Source organism: Protopterus annectens, chromosome 13.part0, assembly GCF_019279795.1.
Source record: "Protopterus annectens isolate FY-2018-M chromosome 13.part0, PAN1.0, whole genome shotgun sequence".
In the NCBI taxonomy this organism is placed as follows: domain Eukaryota; kingdom Metazoa; phylum Chordata; order Ceratodontiformes; family Protopteridae; genus Protopterus; species Protopterus annectens.
The window spans coordinates 652,266,673-652,292,591 of NC_056747.1; the positions used below are offsets into that span (position 1 = coordinate 652,266,673).

Here is a 25,919-nt window from a genome sequence, read left to right on the forward strand (position 1 = left end):
GTAATGATATAGTATTTTTTTTTGGAAAGATGGGGAGAAGAGACTTGGTGAATTTTTTGAATATTTGAACAAACCTACTTTATCTTTAAAATTCATGATGACAGTTGATAAAGATAAGGTGAACTTTTTGGATGTGACCATTAGTAAGAATTACTCAAGTAGAACTTTCTCCTCCTCTTTATACAGGAAACCCACATACTCCAACTCATTATTACATTACCACAGTTGGCACCCCATACACCAAAATAGGGCACAAGTAAAAGGACAATACGCCAGACTTGCTATGATGATATCAGACAAACATTGTTTGGAAAGTGGATGCTTGCAGTTATTACAGATGCCCACTAGAAGAGGGTATCCTCAACAGTTTGTTGTTAACATCATGAAGGAGGTGAAAAGAAAAAGACAATATGGTACTTTTAAAATTTTTTTGGGTACCTATGCACCCCTCCACCAGACTGGACCACAGTAGAACAAGTGGGTTTTTATCAGGATCTTGTTTTGCCCTATAATTTACAATTTTATGACATCAGGAGCATCATTGGGTTTTTTCCTAGCCTAGAGAGGCAAATATCCAGTCACATAGTTTAGAGCAAAGCACAGTCTAGGATAGTCAAACTGCCATTTTCCTGTCATTCTAGAAAGCTGGCCCTACCCACTGAGATTATGAATTTTACAATGCATTGCCATAGCTTTTTAGGTCCAGCTTAATTAAAACACTCAATGTGCATAATTTCATTGTTATTGTTTTACAATATATTTTAAAGATGTGTTTACAAATATAGCTAAAAGTATGGCTTTACACAATCTGCAGTCCTCTAGCAACTGGTAGGTAAAATGTACTGGAGCCCAATGCTTTTTCTGACTTGCAGATAGGTAAAATCCCACTAGCATTAAGAGGCCAAGGTTTGTAAGAGACAGAGAATTATGGAGGAAGACTGCATCTGCAAGGATCAAGCATGCACGTTCACTGGGAAATAGGTGCAAGGAAGTGCACACCCATACTGCTCTATCACTGGACTCAGCCAGTGTCTGCTGGACAAGATGGGCTGAGGAGCGTCGGGCATACATAAAAATTTAAATCAGTGTGGACTAAGGCTTTCAAAACAGACTCTTCTCTCTAATACAGCAGACCACTACAGCTACAGATTAATCTAATATGGCAAAAAAGCCATCCCGTGGCATCATGGGTGGTGCTAGACTGGATAGAAAAAAACAAAATGGTCACTTGTGGTGGTGGTAGTGGTGGAGGGTCTTCAGTATCATGGTCAGCAAATGCCACAGATGTCTATTGGATTCATTCAGTATTGTTCTAGCATTTGTCAAGTTTACTTTGTATTCCTCCAAGACTAGAAATTCCATTGCCTGGTGTGGCTTTGCTGAACTTTGAGGCATCATGCAAGCATAAGCTAGAGTAAATGAAATGGAGCGGGTGAATGATGGCAACAGTATCATCACAATCGTCACAGTCATAGTTTCAGTTTAATTGTGCAACTTCTGACACTCATTCATAAGATAGAATAATGACCTGGGTGTTTTAAGTTTATTTAGAAGAAGTATACACAGACATTTTTCAAACACACATGGCTGCATCTTGTAGAATAGTATAAGATGGGCACTCACCTCTCATTTGTTTGTCTGATTTTAAGAGCATGCTCTGATTTGGCTTCAAGTTGTTGTTGCATCTGTTGCAGAATTTACAACTTTGTGGCAAAATAGTGAGAGGCAATATCAGCAGGCAGTGGCAGATATTATAGTAACAGTTCTTTGCTAGTCAAATTAATCCATATCTTCTTATTCTACTGACTTTCTAAGTCATAGTGTAAGTATTTAAAAAGTAACCCTGAATAACCTTGATATTTTCCATAATGCAACATAAGAAGTTGAGAGCTATGATTACAATATGCATCAAAACATCCCTAAAAAGACATACAGTTATTTATATGTCATGGGTTCTTTGGTCATCACCTGTAAAGTCTTTGTTTTTGATTCCATAATATGCATCATGGCAGGGGCGGCCACGGTGGTCCAGCAGTTAGCGTTGCCACCTCACAGCAAGAAGTTCTCTGGTTCGATCCTCGGCTGGGGTGCCTTTTGTGTGGAGTGTGCATGTCTTCCCTGTGGTCACGTGGGTTTCCCCCGGGTGCTCCGGTTTCCTCCCACATCCCAATGACATGCTGTAGGTGGATTGGACACACTAAATTGGCCCTATGTGTGAGTGTGTGCCTTCTGTGGAAGGTTGGGCGCTGGGCTGGCAACTCAACACCGTAAAACTCCACTGCCAATCATGAGCGGACGGTGATCCACTGTGGCGACCCCTAACCAGGAAAAGCCAAAAGAAGAAGAAGGAACATTTACTTTTATGCATATGTATGAATAGTGTGTGTGTGTGTGTGTGTGTGTATATATATATATATATATATATATATATATATATATATATATATATATATATATACATATACATATATATATATATTTATTTATGGGTCCCCTTCAGATAGTCAAACGTTTAAAAGCTCGACTTTCATATGGCCGAGACCATATGATCGAACATTTAAAAGTTCAAATGGTCTGAATGGGGATCTCCATAGAGCATGGAATGGGAAGATTTCCCTTTAGCATAATGTAGTATGATCTTGAAGTTGGTATATTTAAATAGCAGGGGTTGTGGGGGGTGCAGGGAGGCTTGTCCCCCTGCTAGCACTGTGTAGTTTTTAATTTATTTTATTTTTATATTTTTGAACATTCAAATGTTCGATCATATGTTCTTGGCCATATGAAAGTCGAACATTTGGATGTTCGATTATGTAAAGTAGACCCATATATATATATATATATATATATATATATATATATATATATCTGTGTATCTCTATATCCTTTTAATGAAAAGCACTTACAATGATGAAGATATCATTAAATTCCACTCTATTAAAAACAACAAAACTCATGTAACAACCTAAAATCCCAACTGCCCCCTCCCCAACTAGTGCCGTCCTCCCACAACCCAGTCCTACTAAACCATACAGACCCTGGGAACTATCGCTCCATTAGCCTGACAAGTCTGGTATGCAAAGCTATGGAACGCATGATCATGGACCTAATAAACAAGGATATAGGGAATCTCCAAACTCTGGATCCTACACAGTTTGGTTTTTTGAAGGGTAGGTCATGCCTGCTCAACTTGGTCAACTTCTTTGAGTCAGTCATCAGAGCTGTGGATGAAGGCAAGGTGGTTCATACAGCCTACCTTGATCTGGCCAAGGCCTTTGATGCCATTCCCCACTCAGGAATCATAGAAAAACTCACTAAGCTTGGCATCAACCCCTATATCACTAGGTGGGTTGCAAACTGGCTCACAGGTAGAACCCACAGTGTGAAAGTAGCTGACTCCAAGTCAGACTGACGATTAGTCACGAATGGAGTCTCACAGGGTTTGGTCCTGGGTCCTCTCCTGTTTGGTATCTACTTTTCTGAAGTCCAGGCCAACACAAAGAGACTCTGGCTGATAAAGTTCATAGACGATTGCAAGTTGGGAGTTATTATTAACTCCCTAAGTGATGATGACATCCTACAGAATGGCCTCACTGTGAACAACAACTGGTGTCAGAACCATGGCCTTAAGCTCAATGCCAAAAACTGTGTATTCATCCCCTTTGGGAAAAACCCAGTTCCCATGAATTATCACATTGATGGTAGTCCACTGAACACTGAAGGCGTTATAAGAGATCTGGGAACACAAGTTGACAACAACCTCTCTTTTAATCACCATATTGCCACTGTGGTCAGAAAGTCCTCCTATGTGGCACATCTCATTACTAAGCGTTTTGCATGCAGGAAGAAAGAGGTCATTGTCTCCCTCTACTCTTCCCTCATTAGGACAATCACCAAGTACAGTGCCCCATTTGGCATGTACCTCACTATACACCTGCAACAACTGGAGAGGCCGAAAAATACCTCACAAAGAGGATCCTAGGCCTTAAACACTTGTCCTATATGGACAGACTCAAAAAAACTATTCTCTGTCTCATATCGCCTACTTAGAGGCAATCTCTTCTTGACTTACAAAGCCATGTCTGATCCAGCTCTGTTAGAAATGATACATCTAAAGAAATCCCAATCCCTCCACACCACATGCTGCCAAGACCTCAACCTCATTACCACAATTAACAGAACATGCTGGAGGGACAGGTTCATAACCCAGAGACTGCCCATGCTATGGAACAGACTTCCCATACATGTCAAGCAGAGCACATCGCTGACCCTCTTCAAGAGAAATCTTGATGAGTGAATGGGAAACAGAAAATTCACCCTGGAGATAATTCCAGTGGCTCTACTCGCCAGAGGGTCTATATTAGATCAGCGAACGCTGATTGATCGACCTTATGTAAGGTGAATCCTAATGCTAATGATAAAACTGCCTCCCTCACTCCACAAAGGTGGAGCCTCTATGGACCCTGGAAACTATCGCCCCATAAGCCTGACTAGCTTAGTCTGCAAGGCTGTGGAGAGGATCATCATGGAGCTCATAAACAAAGACATTGGGGACCTACAGACACTAGATCCTACCCAGTTCGGCTTTGTCAAGGGCAGATCCTGCCTTTTGAACCTGGTTGACTTCTTTGAAACAGTCACCAAAGCCATAGATGAAGGGAAGGTAGTCCACACAGCCTATCTGGACCTTGCAAAGGCATTTGACACAATACCCCACTCAGGCATCATAGATAAGCTATCCAGCTTAAATATAAACCCCTATGTCACAAGATGGGTCGCAAACTGGCTCAATGACAGAACCCACAGAGTGAGAGTTGTTGGAGCCATGTCAGACTCGAAACCGGTCACAAGTGGCGTCCCACAGGGTTCTGTCCTGGGACCACTCTTGTTCGGTATATACTTTTCCGAGGTACAGGCAAATGTGGGAGGACTATGGCTCACCAAGTTCGCAGACGACTGCAAACTGGGCGCCATAATCAACTCTCCAGCTGACACAAACATCCTTCAAAAAGGTCTCATAGAGACAGATAACTGGTGCCAGCACCATGGTTTAAAACTAAATGCCAAAAAATGTATAGTCATACCCTTTGGCAAAAACAATGTGCCCACAAATTACCACATAGGCAGAAACCCATTAAGTACAGAGAAAGTTATTAGGGACCTGGGGACCCAAGTTGATAGCAATCTCTCCTTTGAAAACCACATTGCCAAAGTGGTTAGAAAGACCTTCTACATAGCCCACCTCATCACGAAGGGTTTCGCATCTAGATCAAGAGAGGTAATCGTGCCCCTTTATTCATCCCTCATCAGGCCCATCATAGAATACAATGCCCCTTTTGGGATGTACCTTACCTGACACCTGCAGCAATTAGAAAGACCCCAAAAGTATCTCACCAAGAGGATCAAGGGTCTCAAACAGATGCCATATGCTGCTCGGTTAAAAAAACTCCAGTTCTACTCAGTTGCATACCGCCTACTTCGAGGCGATCTATGCCTGACATACAAAGCTATGTCAAATCCAGAATTAATGGACATGCTCCACCTCAGTAAATCTAAATCCCTTAGAGCCACACGCTCCAGGGACTTGAACCTCAGCACAGAAATAAATAGAACTTGCTGGAGGGACAGGTTCATAACCCAGAGGCTCCCTTCACTCTGGAATAGAATTCCAGTTCATGTGAGGCAGAGCACCTCACTGAATCTCTTCAAGAAGAATCTCGATAAGTGGATGGGGGATCGTAGGTTTGTCCCAAGGATTACTCCCGTGTCACTATTAGACAGAGGAACAGTAAACTAACCTTAAAAAGGGCACAGTATACTCAAATCAAGGGGTGGCGCAAGCCATACAGAATCGGGCTAGGCTTATAATTGCCCCAGGGCAGATAGCCTAGTATGAACCTATGAACCTATGAAAGCTTACAATCTCAAACTGTCAGATCAGCGATTTTTTTCCTAGGGAAAAAAATCACTGATCCAAAGCACATGCACACAACACAAGCACACCAAACAAACATAAATCCACACACTTACACCTAAAATCTGACACCTAACCCTACACTAAACTATGCACACACCACTAACTATCCACTTACCTTAACCCTAACCCTAAGGTCCGTCACTATCGTACACTCACCTCACCCGCTCCCTAACCCTAACTCACCTAAACCCGCCCTAACCCTCATGTCCACACAATCGCACACATACCTAACCCGAGCACTAACCCTAACTCACCTAACCACCCTAACACTCACATCCACACGATCGCACACTTACCTGAATCCAACCCGTAACTTTCCACTACAGCACTAAAAATACAGAAGCAACAGAAACGGACAACCAAATTCTTTCCCTAGGAAAAAATTTGAGTTTGTTTCTTCGATGTTTTTAACTTTCGCTAAAATAAGGTCGATCAATCAGCATTCGCTGATCTAATATAGACCCTCGTCAGAGGTACTGGGAATGAAGGTCGGGTGGCACTATGCCAGGGTAATTCTATGGCTAGGCTTGTAATGGTCCCAGGGTCATTAACCTAATACACACCTATGAACCTATATAACACTCCTGGAATCCTAATGCTAACGATAAAACTGCCTCCCCCATCTAGACTTAAATTCTCCAGTTATTCCCCAAACCTAAGACTCTCTTCTTGCCCCCTAACCCTTAATACCCTAATACTCTAATGCCTCCCTAACTCTAACACTCTCCTTCTCCTCCCTAACCTAGATCCCCTGATTGCTGTCTAGGTATAAGATGCCCCTCCTGCTCTCTAAACCTAAATTCTTCAATCACTTTCCAACCCTAAGACTCGTGTCCTGCTCCCTGAATGTAACATTTCTTGATTGCTTCCTAATCCAACAAGTACCGTGCAGTATGATAACTTTAATACTCTTCCCTGAATTTCTAAATCTAAATTCCCTGATTGCTGTCAAGTCCTAAGACTCCCTGCCCAGTGTAGAACCCTAAATTTCCTGATTGCTTTCTGACGCTCTCTCTCTGAAACATACCCATTCACTTACACGTTTAACTACTAACATTTTCAACTTTTTGAACACAAAGTTCAACTCAACCAGTTTAAACAAAACACAATTTGAAGAAATGCTGCATATCTTATTTTCAGCAAACTCAAATGGATGGAGCCTTATACCCATTCATTTATTTTTCTGTCTTTATGCTTGCTGGCTGGACATCTAGTCAGTACCACAGCTATGTTAACTAATTCCCCATCTGTGGAGTGAGATTCGGTTGTTGCAGAGCCATCACCAAGGCAGCCATGGATGAATTTATTTCTTTTCTTCTTTTTTGTTTCTTTTCCCTATCCAGTTGACTGACATGCTGCATCACAGACATGGCAGCTTGTTATTTCATCTTGTATGAGAGTGCACACAACATGGTCTGTGACACACTTTTGCACGCTGTCTCTCTCTTTCTCTCTCTCTTCAATAGGTGCTGGTATTGTAGTTGATGACATCACATCCTTCACCTCCTTGCTGGATGTGCTGTCATCCTACATCATCAACGCCTCCAGGACATAGCTCACCTGTTGAACCTGGGTTGTATCAGTCACAAGTAAGTTTCATCCATCTCTGCCATGAAGTTGACATTTACTATTTTCCAAAAATGAAGTTATGAAGCATCCGCACCATGCATACTGTTAGTAAAGCTTTGCAAGAACTAATGATCTGTGCAAATCCAAGGGCCATGCTGTGCCATTTAAAAGTTTTATTTCATTAATATTCTTTTGAAGTAATTGTCTGCAAAACACAATTTCACATTTCTATTTTCTTTCATATCTGAAAAACACTAGGTGTGGATAGCTTTGAGGCATCAGCAAATTTCAAATCTTGCTAGAACAATAAGGATAGTTAATGAAATGAATGAGTCAGACAGTATTAACTGGAGTTTGTCATATGCAAAGTAATGTACCTTAGTGGCTAATGGGGGATGTAAGTAGGTTGGACATAAGGCATGCACTCCAGTCCTCAACTTTCACTTATAAAATATGAAGCTGTGAGAAAGTCACTGTCCAGAAAATTTCTAGGTAAGCACTAAAAACAGGAATTACAGAGATGACAGATAATGGGATGAGAAAGTACTTATCATATCCAGAATTGTACAAAGCTTGCATTTAAAGACATACATTTTTCTTGAAAATATGAAAAACTACAAGTTTATTGGTACCGTCAATTTCCATGATATTTTCTCTGCTTCCTGCTTAAGCTTATAAATTGTCGTATGAGCAGGGGGTCAGGTGTTATTCAGACATATGGCTGATAATTTTGTTGTTCAGCACTTGTATAATGCGAGAAGTAATCACAGCTGTTGGATGTGTAAGAATTCTTGTTTTACATGGCTGCCCAAACGATTTTCTTTATATTAAATCAATTCATTTTTGTTGGTTCATTTTAGCTTTTAGTGAACACAGTGATATCTGAGCCGTATGTTAAAAAAAAGACATGCTATGAAAAGTATAAAGAAGCTGTTATTTCCATTGTGAGCTTTCGGTGACATTATTTATGTTTGAGCTCATGGTTTGCTGTACAGTATAATCAAGAATCTTTGATAGAATCTGTGCCTTTCTATTTCCTGTAATTTACTCTACAAGTAAACCATAAGATGGGAGTGAGTAAAATACTAGAGTTTTGTTTGAATATATCATTTTCTGACTGCGCGAAGGCATCGTATATTTCCTGATTGAATTTATTATCTACAGAACAGTCAGATGCTGCTTGGCTAAGAAAAAGTGCCTGCAGTCAGATCGTGATGAAAACAGCAGTACGTGCAAAGTCTTATCACCATATTTTTTTGATAAAAGTAATTTATGTTTCTCATGCATATAACCAAGGTGGCAAGAGATCATACATCCTAATACCTAAATATTTAGAAGTGTATAAAAAAATAAATAAATAAGATGCCTGCTAACATATATGAAGTATTGTTTCATTACTGGAGTCACACTAATAACATATTATGGAGGGTCACGCACTATTTAAATCTAATTATGTTTTGGCTGCTGGGAGCAAAACCATTCCATCCATATAAAGTACAGATTCAGAAGTGGAACAGTAGTGACAGAGAACATTAATACAATATGTTTAATTCTGTTCACTCGAGGGCATGGTTGTGTTGACAGAAACCAGGTTAATCGGTAAACACAAACATTGTAGCCCAGCATGTTTGACAGTATTTATCATCAGTAAATATTAAAGCAGGATAAAATATGTTTTCTACCTTTCTGCTTTATGTTTAAAACATAGAGTGCTGATACCCTACATCTCAACCTCATTATGCAAGAAATCTGGACAGAGCCAAAAATAATGGGGGACAAAGGCTCAAAGTAGGGGACATATTTTATTTATCGCTCTTCTAAACTTAGAACGTTTGTGGAATAGCAGGCTTTCTATTAGCATGCATTTTTCTGAAGGATAAGAAGTCTGAAACTGAAATGTCTGTCATTATTTAGTGACTTCAGTTCTCATTGATTTGCCAGAAAACAAGAAATTTTATTAGGAACAGACCAAAATATGAGGTAAAAATCTGGATGTTTTTTGAAAATCTGGAGAACTGAAGGGCATGGCTGACAGTCGAACTAAGCTTTTTATTTGTAATTCCTTATGTGAAACAGTAATGGGAGAATGAATATAGTAGTTGTCAATGTTTTCATAGTTTAATGTTGGTTAATGTTTTTTAAGTTATCATGAAGTACTTCGTATTATAATATTGAATTACATTTCCCACATCTTTTTAGAGTATAAAACTACGTTTCATGGTTTGTTGCAACTATCCTAATCCAAAATCTTTGGCAAAGTAAATGTACATTCTGCGAACTAGATTGCTCATTTAGAGCCCAAGGCCATTCCCTGATCTTTTGCTTTTTAAATGTAGTGAACTGCCTGCTACAAGTACAAATATACATTAGTACATTGTATCAAGTGTTTTTTCTGCAGTTACAATACCACCCACCACTAAGTGCTTCAGCACTCTGATGTTGACCAGCAAGGTCTGTTCTCCCAGTCTTTCGCTGATTCCTTTCCCCAATTTGGCACTTCTCTGTTGAGGAGCAGTGTCTGTTCTCCCCACTTCTGGTCTTGCACTACAAAAACGACCTTCTCTTTTAAACTGTGACAAACTACTTCCTACAAATGCTAATGTATATTGTAGCAAGCAATTTGCTACAATGACATTACTACTCAATAAGCTCTAAATTGCTTCAGCCCTGACTCTAATTACAGAATTCATTCATTTCTCATTGCTGGTACTGTAATAAAGCCCCATTGGCAACTGCTAGTTGCACCCCTAACTCCTTATGTCTGGGGCAGCTGTCCCCTTTACTCCACCCTTGCTCTGCTTACTTGTACTTTTACACCTGGTCTCTAAAAATAACTTAACAGCGTAACTTTTTTCATAAGCAGGGTTGGTCAGCTTTGTGGTGCAGAACTATGAATTCCTGGCTGTTAAATCTCTGGGAGAGGTAAGTAGCTAGACTTAGTGCTGTACTGACACCCAGCGGAGGTTTGGTCACACAACAAACTCCTCAACAGCAGGGGGCCATGATAGGAGTTTTAACGTTGAGCAGCATATTTTGTAACTGAAGTTGGCCATGCATTGTAATTGATATGGTCAGAGAACCAGCACTGATGTCATTTCTGTCAGCTGCCACAGGATGCTACAGGGTACAGCAGTTCCAGCATACAAAAAATGACCCCTGCTTACATGATACCCAACCCCAAAAGCTCTCATCCTCTGCAGGTCTTGAAAGATATGTGCAATGGGGGGAAATGGGGAGAAAGAGAGAGAGATGAAGAGACAGATGGCCAGCAGGAACAGTGGAAAGAAAAAGCATATTGAACAAAGAAAACAATAGTACTGCATACCTTACAGGTAGGAGAATTATTATTTACATTTGAAATTCTTTAACCCTGATGGAAAAGTATGCAACATTGCAAACAGTTACAGCAGACATTCATCGATGGTACATCTGCAGTGAAAGTGAACTGAGACCTATTGACACCTGCGGAGGGGGTATCTATATTAATTCATAATCTCATTGTGTCTTGAAAGTTTCTGCATGACACAAGTTTGGAACTGGTAGAAGTCCTAGTTAAATGCATCCATAGGTCAATAAGATAATGGCTGGCAGGTACCCATTTGCTCAGCTTATATTACTGGGGAGAGCCCTGATGAGTAAAAGCTGGACATAAAAGCAGTCAACATGCCAAAAATGAACTAAGGATCATTGCACTGAATATAGGATCACTGACAGGGTGCAGCTTGGAAGTGGATGACATGATGGTGAGGAAGAAGCAGGACATTCTGTGCATCCAGAAGACCAGGTTTAATGATTGTACAGCCAAAACCACTTGGACTGTGATTCAGAGTGTAGTACTCAGAGGAAGGACAGGCTAGAAATGGCGAGTCTTCTGAAGATAGAAAAGGATGTCACCAAAATTAGTCATATTCTCATGGCAATCAGACACCAGTGTAAAGACAGGACAGTATTCACAATCTCAGCCTTTGACTCAAACCAGGGCTATGATAGTGAGAATAGTGCATTTAGGCAGCAGTTGCAGGGCCTACTGCTGATGTTGTTTTTGATAACAGGGAGACTTGAATGGTCATTTTGGGAAAGACGGAACAGGAAATAAGGGTACCCAGGTCCACATGGTTGAAGCAACAGGAATAAAGAAGTAAAGGCCATTTTAGACTTCTGGCCGCAAATAACCTGATGGCAGTGACCCCATGGTGTACCAAGAAAGGCAGCTACAAGGTCATATATTACAATTGTAAGCCTGTAACTCTGGTAGATTTCCTCCTGGTAAGGAAAGAATAGTGGGGTACATTCATACAATGCAAAGTCATATCCAGTGAAGCTGCTGGCCCTCAACATGAACTACTGATTGCCACAATCATTTGCATGAAGTGTTAAAGGAAGGCTCTATGGTCATCTGAGATAAGGCCGAAGACCTGGAAGTTAACTGAAATGAAAGCACAGGAGCTGAAAGAAATACTCAGGGCTCTTCTCTAGTTCCTCAGGAAGAAGAACAAATCGATAAATTCAAAGAAGAATGGCAGTGTCTCGTAACATCATGTGTAACTATACAACAGATATGCAGCTGTGATAGGTTTGGAAATTAGGTACATTTGGAAAGTTGGTAGTGGAATACAAAAGTCCTGGATATTACTGAAAGAAAGAAGGAGTGCAGGAAGAAAGAAAATTCAGCCCAGAGTAAGGAATACTGGTTGACTGGCAAAGAGGCTAAGTGAGCACCTGCTATGGCAAAAAATACTAAGTGTCAAAGAATCTCTGTCTGCTTCTGAATAATGACTCAGAAGATGACACAAAGAAACTCTATTAGGCTGCAAAGGAAAGAGAAAAAGATTAATATGACAGTCATCGGATGCTATACATCTGAGATGTCAACAAATATCTGCTCACAGGTCCAGTGTACATAAAACTCAGATGGAAGGAATACACCCAGTACCTTCTGAATGAAGAAAATCCCACCGAAGTTGTACTGATCTATTTGCAGTCTACAATAAAGGGAGGAAGAAGAAACCGCCTTAGATGATATGTGCAACACTAAGGAGAATGAAGTCAGAAAAGGCAGCAGTTTCAGATGGTCACTGCAGATATGACAAAGATGTCTGGTGAGTTACTGGTTACTTCATTAACATTGTCAAATGCCTTTGAAGTGTCTGAAAAAAAGTGACCCAGCTACCATTCTCAGGTTTAGCTGCCCTCAGGTGAATTAAATATGTAGGCAGACTGCTCCTGTTCTTTGTGTATGAATGCATTCGTGTTGCAAGACATTTGTGTTGCATTTGTGCCCAGCTGGACTTCCCTGGTTAGCAAATGTAAACTAAATAAAAATAAATAAAGGTCTGAAAGCATTCATTGCTGATTAGGTACTGAAGAAGTTGTGAATGTCGACATTTCTCTAGCATTTTGGATAAAGAAGATTTCAGGGCAGTAGGTCAGTACTTAATTATGGCTAGATGTATACCTTCTTTATGCAGCAGTACATTAACTGAACTTTCCCAGATTGAAACAGCAAGACCTTTTATGATGGAATGGGGAACGAGTATTACAACTGCTTAAGCAATGCCACTTTCCAAAAGCATTAGGTACTCTTGTGGAAGCTGATCCAAACTTTAGGTTTATGGCTAGTTTATATACCAGATTTGTGTAAAGGTTTGGCTTTAAAAAAACTGAGCATTTTCTAAAAGAATGAACCTAAAAGATGGATTACTTGTCATTTGCCGTACCCAGTTTCACAGAGTTTAGACAATGATTACCAAAGCAACCTGCAGCTTTTTCATTTTTTTGTGACTACTTATGTCAAAGAAATGGGAAGTATTGGCTTTGTGGCATGGACTAAGGAATCCAGGAATGCATTTTCAAAGCACAGAAAGGTTAGGTACCCTAGATTGTTGCTGTCCTTGGTCATAGTTCCATTTTTGAGTAAGAATAGTTTGTTACTTTGTATCTTTCATGCCCTTCTCCCTAATATTGCTTGGGGTCTGTTGTGTGCTTGGGCAGGTGTTTTTTAGAACAGGGATGGTCTGTCTATGCTATCATTCATTTTTGTCAGTAGAGTCATCCAGTGAAATGTATTTCATAGGATTCTGTTATATGTGGGATATGCAGCTCTAAATGCTATTGAGATATTTACAAAATGATGAATTTCATAAAATTCCTTTTGGACACCTCACTCTGAAAATAAACCACATGGAGGTTTAACCACATCTCAGAGCCTCTCTGTTATTTAACAGTTATCCTGACAAATCTACAGACACATCACTTTTTTTTTAAGAAAGAGTTTATGGTTTGAAAAATGCTCAAAAAGATGTCATTAAACCAATGCACAGACTAATCCTGTGGTAGACTGGAAAGTAAAGGCTAGTTTATGATAATGGGGCTCGGATCCTGAATAAAAATGCTAGGTTCAACCTGTTGATTTTGAAGCAGAATAATCTGTCCTTTTAGCTATTGTTTGACCCATTATAGCATATTTATTAAAGTGATGACTATACAGTCAGTCATCATGCCATCTTCAGGGATATTGCAAGATGCTATTTTCAAGATCTAGTCTAATGTGCTTTCATGTCATGATGTTATATCAGTCCTAGAAGTAGGAGTTGCAAGTTGAGCAAGACCAAGAATCTACATGGAGAAGTGGCATCAGTTTTCATAGACATTTTCCCCATCTATATTCCCCTATTAAATTAATTCAGTTCTAATGTTTGATGTCTGCTAATGGAGAGTTTCTTTAGCTATATAATCAAGGCTAAGGGGTGGAAACAGAGATTGATAAATAAAAACATTTTAACACTGTTGACTTTAATTTGAACTAACTCAGATTGTATTGTACATTATACAGGACCTGTTTGTCAGATAAGTCACATTTTCACAAAATAAAATTGCAGCCCATCTAGCATTCATTTTTTGTCAGACTTTGAGAGTCAGAACAGCATTTAAAAAATGCTTTGGTAATGTGCTATCCAGCTACATAGCAAGGTTGTTATTAACTGTTTTCAGACTTGCGTAATTGGCTTTGCATCTTCAATTGAAGCAGTAGCAATTTTATTGTAATTTGGCTTTAGATTTTGATGTTTTCCACATTCAGTGTTGTACACTGTAATGTTTTGTTATTTTACATTTAGTAGCCCAAGATTGTTTTTGACAGCATTCTTAACCAGTCAGTAAAATAAGTAAAAAGAGCTGCGGTTAGCAATATTATTTATTCTTAATCCAACATGAAATATGCACCTATCAAATTCTTCATCCCAAGTTTGACAAATCTGAAATGCTTATTACCACACAAATGAAGGTCTACTAAGTTGTTTATAAAGTGACTATATACAAAGTATGTAGCTGCTATAGGCAACATACTAACCTTAACTGCAAACAGCATCAGCATACAGAAAGATAAGTCATGTTGGGTAACTACAAACATACAGCGAGACATTATTACACTAAAGATGTTTACACACAGACTGGCCCAAACAATAAAATCCCAACATCAACATTTTTCAGCTTTACCCAAATGATCACAGGTACAATAAAAGAAGGCAAAACAGAATTAAAACACACCACAGTAGACTGATTACGAACTACAAATCTGACCAAAATTACTGAAAAAGGAACTTGTCTCAATTTCTCTAAGTGACCTCCATCCTGCATATGGAGAATGGCTTCAAAGATTCCTAAACAACATGTAACTGGATTAAGTCTACAAAACATTCCCCCTCTCTAAGTCTGTTTCTCCAAACTAGATATAAACATCCCTTTCTTAATGAAGCAGTAAATTATTTCACCTAAAGTGTCTTAATAGTCCTAGCTAATTACCGCCTCTACTTATAAATTAGCTAGCAGTTATTTAGAATTGATAGAGGAATTCTTTTCTATTAAAATGCACTACAAAGCATGTCAGCTGCCATATGTGGACTACTAAATGTAACATAAACTGCAGTAAATGCAGATTTGCATTTTATACATACAATAAGGCACTTGGAGTATGTACAGCACATGTATTATCGCATACCTAGAGACTGTAAGGCAGATGCACATCCCTGGTATGTGTTAATATCTGTACCGTGCCCTGTCCATTCTGCCTTATTACATAGATATCTAGCCACTTTTTGGGGGAAAAATAACCCAAGCCAACATGTAAACAATCTATTTTTTCTATTAGAAGGTGAATAAGTTGTCTTTTGTGAGGTTTGTTCACACTGTTATATGTGGTCACCAAGTAGCATAAACTTGTTTGTACAGCACTGTCACTAGCAATAGTAAAAAAATGGATTACTGGTAAATACTCAAGTAGCATAAACCTGAAGTGCAGCACTGCAGCTAGCAATAATAAAAAATGGATTACTGGTAAATACTCAAGTAGCATAAACCTGAAGTGCAGCACTGCAGCTAGCAATAATAAAAAATGGATTACTGGTAAATACTCAAGTAGCATAAACCTGAAGTGCAGCACTGCAGCTAGCAATAATAAAAAATGGATTACTGGTAAATACTCAAGTAGCATAAACCTGAAGTGCAGCACTGCAGCTAGCAATAATAAAAAATGGATTACTGGTAAATACTCAAGTAGCATAAACCTGAAGTGCAGCACTGCAGCTAGCAATAATAAAAAATGGATTACTGGTAAATACTCAAGTAGCATAAACCTGAAGTGCAGCACTGCAGCTAGCAATAATAAAAAATGGATTACTGGTAAATACTCAAGTAGCATAAACTTATTAGGGCAGCACTATAACTAGCAGTAATAAAAATGGATTACTGGTAAATACTCAAGTAGTATAAACTTGTTAGTGCAGCACTATAGCTAGCAGTAATAAAAATGGATTACTGTTAAACACTGAAGTAGTATAAACTTGTTAGTGCAGCACTATAGCTAGCAGTAATAAAAATGGATTACTGGTAAATACTCAAGTAGTATACACTTGTTAGTGCAGCACTATAGCTAGCAGTAATAAAAATGGATTACTTGTAAATACTCAAGTAGTATAAATTTGTTAGTGCAGCACTATAGCTAACAGTAATAAAAAATGGATTATTGGTAAATACTCAAGTAGTATACACTTGTTAGTGCAGCACTATAGCTAGCAGTAATAAAAATGGATTACTGGTAAATACTCAAGTAGTATAAATTTGTTAGTGCAGCACTATAGCTAGCAGTAATAAAAAATGGATTACTGGTAAATATTCTTGGTGCAAGCAGTCTGGTAGGTGACAGCTAAAGTTAAGCTTCCCTTTCAGTAGAGGAGTTGGTGTCTCTCCAAAATGTAGATCATTTAATTGTATATAAAGCTTAAACCTTGTTAACATTGTCTAAGGAAATGAGATGAGAAAAGTGTTTCAGGTCTACAAACTAGCACTCTGCAATGCAAAGATTTAGCCAACAAAAAAAAATAGCATAGGCAAATAGAATTTAATTTCAGATTGTATGTATAAAACTCTCCTACTTCTCTGTGCACTCAACATCCTTCTAGAAGCGTTATCAGCTTATAATGTCTTCCTTGAGCAGCTCTGATCATACATTTGTGAAAGTGGCTTGGATCACATCATCTTTGTGGTGCTGTCTATCACATGCTTATACAGTTTGCTGTATTTGTTCAAACAACTGCTTCATCTGATAGGAATCCATTGTTCACTCATACTCAAGTCTCTATGCCATACTCATATCTTGTATTTATACATGCACCTTTTGTTCAATTTGTAATTGATAGAAAAGTGAACTTGTCCAAATACTTCATGTATTCCTCTCAAACAGAAAGCATGAAGAGCAACGCAACATAAAATATATGAAAAGAGCCAATGAAAATAATAAATCTTAAATGTATTGGAAATGAATGTATCTTAAATGTATACAATTCTACTTATGAATGAAGCGTTTTCTTTTGCTGATGTTTGTGTCTTCAGGAATGAATACATATCTCAGATCATGTTCCTTGGTTCCCTTTTATTGCAATGCCTTAAAAATTAAACTACTTTTTTCTTTTACAGCAGTACATTTATTTGGCTTGACCTGGCAACTGCAGCCCGTAGAAGGGCAGCTGTATGAGAATGGTGTTAGTAAAGGAAGTCGAGGAATTGAACAAATAGACGCAACGTATTCTCCTACAGGAGGAAGATCATCTGAAAAGAACGACAAGAAAGGTATGGAAATCGCTTCCACCCACATTGTATTGCAGCATTCTAACCAGTTACTGGATTTTCATATTTATACTTGTAATTATTTGTTGTTATGTTTGTCTGCTTATTCATTTATATATATATATATATATATATATATATATATATATATATATATATATATATATCCATCCATCTATTCCCATTTTGCACATGGGGTCAGGGTGTCACTTCAGCAGTGACAACCATCTCATGCCAAAGTTTATAACACCGGGTGGCTAGCCCTGCCACAGTAGTTCATTCGTACCACACACTTGAGCACACTCTCTCACCTATGGCCAGTTTAGAGTGTCCAGTCCACCTATTGCATGTCTTTGGAATATGGGAGGAAACCAGAGCACCCACAGGAAACCCACTTGACCACAGGGAGGACATGCAGACTCCACACAGAAGGCATCCCAGCTGAGAATCAAACCAGAGAACCTCTTGTGAGGTGACAATGCTGACCACTGCACCATCACGGCCACCCTATATATATATATATATATATATATATATATATATATATATATATATATATATATATATAGATAGATAGATATAGATATATATGTGTGTGTGTGTATTGTGTGTGTATGTATGTGTGTGTATATATATATATATATAATGTAATGTGCAATGTGATTGCATTACATTCTAGTGTACTGGTGTGAGTGCAAGTCCTACAACTGTATTGGTTTTATTTTTGCTGGCAGTGCTTACCATAAAGTTGTATGTAAGCATTTTTTCATTTATCCATCCTTTGATGACTGGATTAGTCCTACTAGACTAGTTGCTTCTTTTCAGAGGAGACCAGAGCTGGTAGTTATACTACTAGAGGAAATTTGTTCAGCACAGTGGGAAACTTCCCCTATTCTTTTCAATAGGTATTGTGGGATATTTTACATCCACTTCAGTTACAAACAACTCAAGCAAATGGGAGCTCAGTTTAACATCTTATCTGAAGGACAACGCAGACAGAAGTGCAGTGTTAGCAATGCAATCACCTGGAGTGGGAAATGAACCCACATTCATCTAGTGTTGCAGAAACAAAGGCAAGAGGTGAGTGCTCTACTTTTTAAGTGTCTGTACTGCATGTGTAGTACATGCTCTGTGGCGTATTTTCTGTGGATGCCCAGGTTTCTCATCTTCACTCATGAAATGATCATTCTTGATCTCTGAAAATAGTCAGTGACAAAATATATGCAAAATAAATAAAAGGACAATAGAAAACTTGCACTAATAAAATATATGCAAAATAAATAATATATATATATATATATTACTGTAACTTAGTGAGCAATTTCAACTCCAAACAATCACATAAAAGTGACAAAAACTGTGAATTTCAAAGTAAAAAAGAAACAAATAGAATACAATCACTGGAGTCATGATATCAGCAATGGTATCTTTATTATTTATTAGTGAGCATATTGGGAGGAAGGCCTGGGATCAAACCATCCAGCACTTACAAAACACAGATGCAAGTGTGGAGAATGATGCAGTTTTGTGTATGTGTGTGTGTGTGTGTTTATGTGTAGGTCATACAGGAAGGTGAAAGGCCCTTTTATAATGACTTTGATGGGTAAAGGTTAACTGCAAGGGCCCACACCATAGCAGACTTATTGAACCATTTGTTAGTGGTGCTGCAGGCACTTGCCAAACTATAAACTCAGGGGGAGTGTACACTGTAAGAGAAGGCTGTGCTCACTGCTAGGTATAGGAGCAGGGATATATACGGGAATTCTCTACAAAAGGCTATAGGCAGGCAGGCAGACAGACTGTCAGCTACTTCTGAGTGGAGCCCAGTGATTGTGGTTACAATAATGAGCAGAATGCACAGCATAGCAGCCGCAATGCTAAGATGTTCCATATAGAAGTAGCCATCTGGGAGTATAAACTTTGCACCATACACATATGTGCAGCCCTCACCCTTTTCCACGTGCATGCATGTCCCTATTTGTGTCTGTATGTCTGTTTCAGTAAGTGTTTTATGTGTAGTTTTTATACAGTGACTTGTGCATCATTCCCTGTTTCCCTCTGCGCAGCAATGTCCCATGAAGTTCAGAATAAGCATATTACCCATTCCTACATAAAAGGCATGTTTTGTATTATCATGGACGTGTTTGCTGTGAATTGCATCAGTGTCATTTTATACTCTATTGCTGTGGAACAGTCAACCAACACATGCACAGTAGGTTAACTACAGAGTATCTGTAGAACAGCAAGGTGGTGGCAGGCTGTCAGTCATTTCTGATGATCTTCCTGTTTTCACCATGTCTGTCAGGATTTAAATGTATACAATTACAGCTACAGGTCTGTTCAACAGTTATTCATCCACCCATCTGTGCTTATGAGCCAAATCGGACTCCAGCTGTAACCCCATAAGTATCCCCTACCATCAGCTGAACAGAGTATTCTGTCTAAAGAAACCATGTGCAATCACATGCATATGGAAAGCTGAGAGTATGGGGGTTTCCACTGTAGTTTGTATAGCTGCACACACTGCAGGCATTTTAGTAGGGTTTGCCTGGGGATCATATACCCCAAAGCAGATGGCTGCATGGGCTTTCCAGTGCCTTGGAAGGTGACAGCCTTGTTTCTTAGTATGCCTATGTTTGAATTGTGGTAAGGCTACTATAATGTGGCTTAGGTGAATACGTTCTGATGACCATAAGCAGACTTGGTGCCTTGTAACAGATGGCAGATCCTGCACTGATGTAATGAATTGTTGTTATTATTATTATTATTATTATTAGGTTAATCTCTTTTGTGTGCATCACTAAGAATGTTTACCCTACTTACTGCAGACCAAGCCTGTGAATCTCGCCTGTGGAAAATGTATTTGTTAGCATTTGTTTACCAGATTAGCTTGACTGGGCATATCATCTTTTCAGCAGAGGTATGGGAAGATAAGGTTCTGTAATAGGCTGCCTATTTAAATCTTAAGACTCACACTGTCAAGTCACGAGAGACAGATAAAACAGAAGAAGGACAAATATTGAACATGTCTCTTCCTTTAAAATTTTTTATTGCAGGAGGATAAGCTGCTTGCACTCCTTAATGTGGACGCTTTGCCCCTTATATCCCCTCAGGCTTGCAGGTACCAGCTGAGAGGTTGCCCCACCTCAGTGTAAGCAGTTGTTTGCTTAATCTACTCAAGACCAGACTTTCAGCCTTCTAGGTCTCCACATTTTGGAAATGTACAAGTTCTGAGATTTTTAATAGTTAACCTATAATATTTTTGGCAAGTTATGTTTTCAGATGTATTCTAGACACAAGAACAGTGCTACACATGGTTGGTAGGGTTGCCTTTCACAAGTATTTATCTTTCTATTTACATGGATCAGGATGGGTCACATGATAGACAATAATCATTTATTTTATTTCTTCGGAAAACAGCAGGGGGTCAGTTAGATGCTAAACATTTACTTTATTTCTTCAGGGAATTTGATGTTGAACAGGAGATCTGTTAGTATATACAAATTTCTGTACTGTCATCATTTAAGGAAATGGAGGTGGGTGTGACTGACTAGATTATAAATGTACCAGATGCGACTTTCTAGCTAAGCAATGGGTGGGGCATGCATGTGACATGACCAAAAAATGAAAATTCACCGAGGACAATGATCAAAGGTGCTAGTATTATGTGTACCGTAAATTGAAGAGTTGGGGATTTTCATATGCACTTCTACAGTTTAACTCAGTGCATGCCTTACTTTGCATTCCAGTTAGTAGAGTTAGTTGGACCAAACAGCAAGTTTCATCTTCTTTAAGTGTCAATAAGGGGTGAGCTTTGAAAAGTAAACTGAATAATAGCTATATTAAAAATAGTGGGAAAATGAAACTGCATTAAAATGATAAATAAAAAGTAAGTATCAGAAAATGTCAAAAGGTATTAATTTCAAGGTTTATTTAAAAGACAGAGAAACCAATGGCCAAATGAAATGTATGGAGAATATGCCTCTATAATGCATCACTCATTAATTATCTAAGAAACAAGTCAAAATAAACCAATGAGTACTGAAATTAGGTCAAATAGTTGCCAATTAAATCAAGTGAGTGGTAGCTCAGATTATCTGAGGCACTGGAGAGTACAAGCACAGCAATCAGTAAGCTGTGAATGGTGGTGGGCAGGCATTTTGCTTGTCCTGAAACTTTGCATACTGAACAAGGCAATAACCTCTACAAACCCAGTAGGAACAGCATAAAAATAAGCCTCTCATGTGAAGATCAAGATTTCACAGCTGCATTTCTGTAAATAATGATGAGTTCAGTCGAGCTGACATGAAACATATTGGTAACCCTGGCAGTGAGAGCATCCAAATGCAAAATCTGCATTCTGGAATGTTATCCGGGCATCAAGATGTAAATCAGAGATGTGGAAAGATGAGCACCCCCCCCCAGTAGAGTGCCATGAAATCTTCACTGGGGGTTGTAGACGTGCAAAACAGCTGGCACTCTGAAGCCCACTAATAACCAAGTTCACCTCTGTCAAAACAAGTCCACCAGTGCATCTTGACAAAAAAGGGCAGATGGCAAGTATCCCCAGCAGTACAACCTGATGGTTATGTGTCAGTGAGAGAAATATGTAAAGGCAGAAGACATCAAATGAGTCTATTATGCAGCACAGGCTGAGAAAGTTTTATAACACAGATTGGAAAAGAGATGTCATTTGATAGAAGATTCAAAGACTTCCACTGTGTTGCCATTGATTTTTGTATTTATATCAGCAGCAGCTATCAATATCTATATATATATATATATATATATATATATATATATCTATATCTATATATATATATATATATATATATATATATATATATATATATATATATATATACGTTCATATCAGCTCCAGAATGCAGTTTCTGATTATTTTCCTAAATACCATCTGCTATATAGACAACTGATACCCAAGTAGTAATATAGTATGACGCAGCGGTGAGCAGATATGCACACTGTTCACAAAACATGAACATGAAACATCATGAAAATAAAAGATTGTTCAGATGTAGTCCTGATAAGTAATCTACAAAACTGACTGCTAATAGCAATAAGAAAATAAAAGCAGATGGATGGTACAAAGATCACCTCAGAAAGTACACTAAGAAAAGCAAAAATTACAGCAAGAAAAATGTAGACATCATCTTGTATTATGTACAAAGGTAAAGGTGAACATCACTGGCAAATGGAAAGGTAGGTATGGTCCTAGCTAATACATGCTGCAGAAGGCAAACACAAGATCATATAAAGGTATTATAATCAGATAGTAATGAATGCATATGTACTGTAGCTATTCACTTGCTAGCTCTTCCTTGAATATTCTTTTCGTAATGTAAATGTTACCTATATGCAGGTCAAGGCAAGACAGCTTCTCTTTATATTGGAAGTTCCTGGAATCCTTACAATATTGTAGCACCCTTAGAGAATTGTCATGCTTCTTTTTCTCAAAATAACTCATTTTTTTAACTAGTCTTTTAACTGTTACATCCATTACAAGACAATCTATATTTTTCCTAGAAGGTAAAATATATGTGCTTGATTTATATTTCATGTGCATACTTTGCATCTTATATAAAAAACAATGTAAACTGTGAATATAAACATTTAAAACAGACATTTCCAGGTAAAATACTGCATGACTGTTTTCCAGTTTTTACTGTAAACAGACATTACTGAAATTGTGTCCTTCGTGTCCCTTAGGTTACTGAGAAACATCTCGATTTGCTGAAAATTGTAATTATTTATAACACTGTTAACCTCATACGGTGAAACATGTACTACTGATTCATATCCAGAGTGCGAATCAGGAGTTCACATTAACAATCATAAGCGCTGTTGGCACTTAAAATGAAAAAGAGGCTGTTTTTAATAACTTTCCTATTTCCAAATAGCAAAATCATGAGAATGATTAAGGAATATTATTGATTTTTGTAATACTCATTTTCAGTCTCACATGCACTTGAACAATATTTTAAATAAGCACATAGCATGGTAAATGCGGCTGTAGTGATTAGCCTTATCATTTCCTGCCTCATCATTCAGAATGATATTTTCTTCTAGTGGGTTTGCTGCTGCGCAGAGCATCCTTTTGAAGGTAAAGTGTTCCATATTTGCTGAATGTTAGTTTTTCACAAATCTTATTTCCTGGAATTGCTGCTTCTAAAGGTTGTGAGTGGTACTTAAAGTAGTAGAAACATGTGGTACTGTAGATATTAAAAGGATGCAAGACAGCAACTCAAACTGACAGAAAACTTACTTACTTTAAAAGTACTTTAATATGATTTGCATTTAAATTTGCAATTCTCTTGCCAGTTTTGGCTTGTGTACAAAGCCATGCTGTTATGGACAGAATTGTTCATATTTATCTAGTCATAGTTGTTCAGTATTACTGTCTTGGAACCATGGTGATTGCTAACATTACTAAGTGACCAAAACACCTTCCGACAGAATTCAAAATAAATAACACAGAAACCATAGATCATCCCATCTATCAGTCTTTACTTGAAAGTTATCCGGGACTATGTTGAACTGCTGTGTGTCCCACATCCCAAGCCTGACATCACTGTAGCACAGAGGGTTGTGCTCCGGTCACACCAATCAAAATTATTTTGTAGAGCAGGTCATACCAATCAAAATAATTTTGTAGAGCAGGTCATACCAATCAAAATAATTTTGTAGAGCATGATGCACCAAGAATACACCCAGGTATCTGAAAACTGCACTAGTTAACAGATTCCACAGAGTGAGACCTAATCATAACTGGTTCAAGGAGTGCTTAACATTTGTCAATCATCCCCTGTTCACTGTTAACAAATGATCTCACACTACAGCTGACAGCAGACAGTGGCAGAAGGTAAATCAGCTTCATTTCTGTCTGCTGTATATGACTCTTAAGAGTCCTTTCTCCTGATGGATCCCACTAATTATAGACCAATTATAGACTCATTATAGACCAAAGCTGGATTTTTGAAGTGACGTCTTTGTATATATTGTATATAGAATGTTATGTTTTGTTGTATGTTTTGTGTGTATCTTATTGTATAATGTCTTAAATGTTGTAACCTAAAAAACTCCAATAAAGACATTTTTGAAAAAAAAAAAAAAAAAAAGAGTCCTTGCTTTTATCTCACATTCTTTCTCTGCCCATGTGAATGTTTTTATTGGCTGTAAATCACTGAGGATTATGGTCCGCTAGAAGTACCACACATTAGATGGGCATACTTCTTTTTGCTCAGAAAATGTATAGTGATATAAAACCTTGTTCTATCAGCTTTCTATGTGAAATAGTGCATTATTTAAAATCTATCCCTGATTTTGATATTGAGATCCCACTCCACTGTTGAACAGCCCTCACTGTTTTGCACCTTTCAAAGCCACTAAAACATGTTGCACTCCTACCTTTTTTTTCTTGTTCACAGAGTCAGTATACAAACATGTGAATGGCTGCATATGGGCTGCTGTACCCACCAGAAATAAACCAAAAATAAACCCTAAAAAGACATTTTACTTGGTGGAATTATCACCTAAACAGGGTACATGCCCCAAATCAGGAAAAGCAGCTCCCCAAAGACAAGTGCTTTGCTATACAACTAAACAAGAAACTAAGAGGTCTAAGTCCAGCAAGGCCAACTATGAGGTCTGGATAATCTTGCAGGCTGAGGGCAATCAGAAGGGTTTCTTCAGCTACATCCAGAATCTTAAAGGTAACACACAGCAGTGTGCTGAACTGGTGGTGAATGTTACTATCTACACTGATCAGGGTGACATAGCAGGTCTGCTGGCTGATAAATTCATCTCAAACTTCACTCCCCCCCCATTCCCTCACCCCAAGCTCCACCAGGTACAATCCCCTCCAAACATACCTCAGCAATCAGCAGGGACCAGGTGCTGGCAGCACTAGCTAAAACCAAGAACACTGCCTCCATGAGTCCTGATAACTTACCCAGTTACCTCCAGAACAGCCTAAAACATGACCTATCAGGATGACTTGAAGCACTCCAACTATAGCCTTGGAATAGGCTACATTCCAGGTGAATGGAGGTCCATGAGAGTCATTCCCCTCTACAAGGGTAGACCATCAACTGACCCAGGGAACTACAGATACATCAGTCTTATAAGCCTAATATGTAAAGCCAGGGAATGAATTATCAGGGAAATGATAAACAAGGGACTGGCGACCTACAGACACTGAACCCTTCCCAATTTGGCTTTGTTAAGGGACGGTCATGCC

General features: G+C 38.5%; 1 protein-coding gene across 3 annotated transcripts in view; it reads left to right on the top strand.

Annotated features, from left to right (window-relative positions):
* Positions 1-25,919, top strand: part of TENM1 (teneurin transmembrane protein 1) — a 3,721,864-nt gene that overhangs the window by 2,066,980 nt on the left and 1,628,965 nt on the right. For all 3 annotated transcript variants that reach the window (XM_044054336.1, XM_044054337.1, XM_044054338.1), the window contains one exon: positions 17,513-17,665. In XM_044054336.1, coding sequence (XP_043910271.1) covers positions 17,513-17,665 — 153 coding nt within the window. The remainder of the gene's footprint in view (positions 1-17,512; positions 17,666-25,919) is intronic.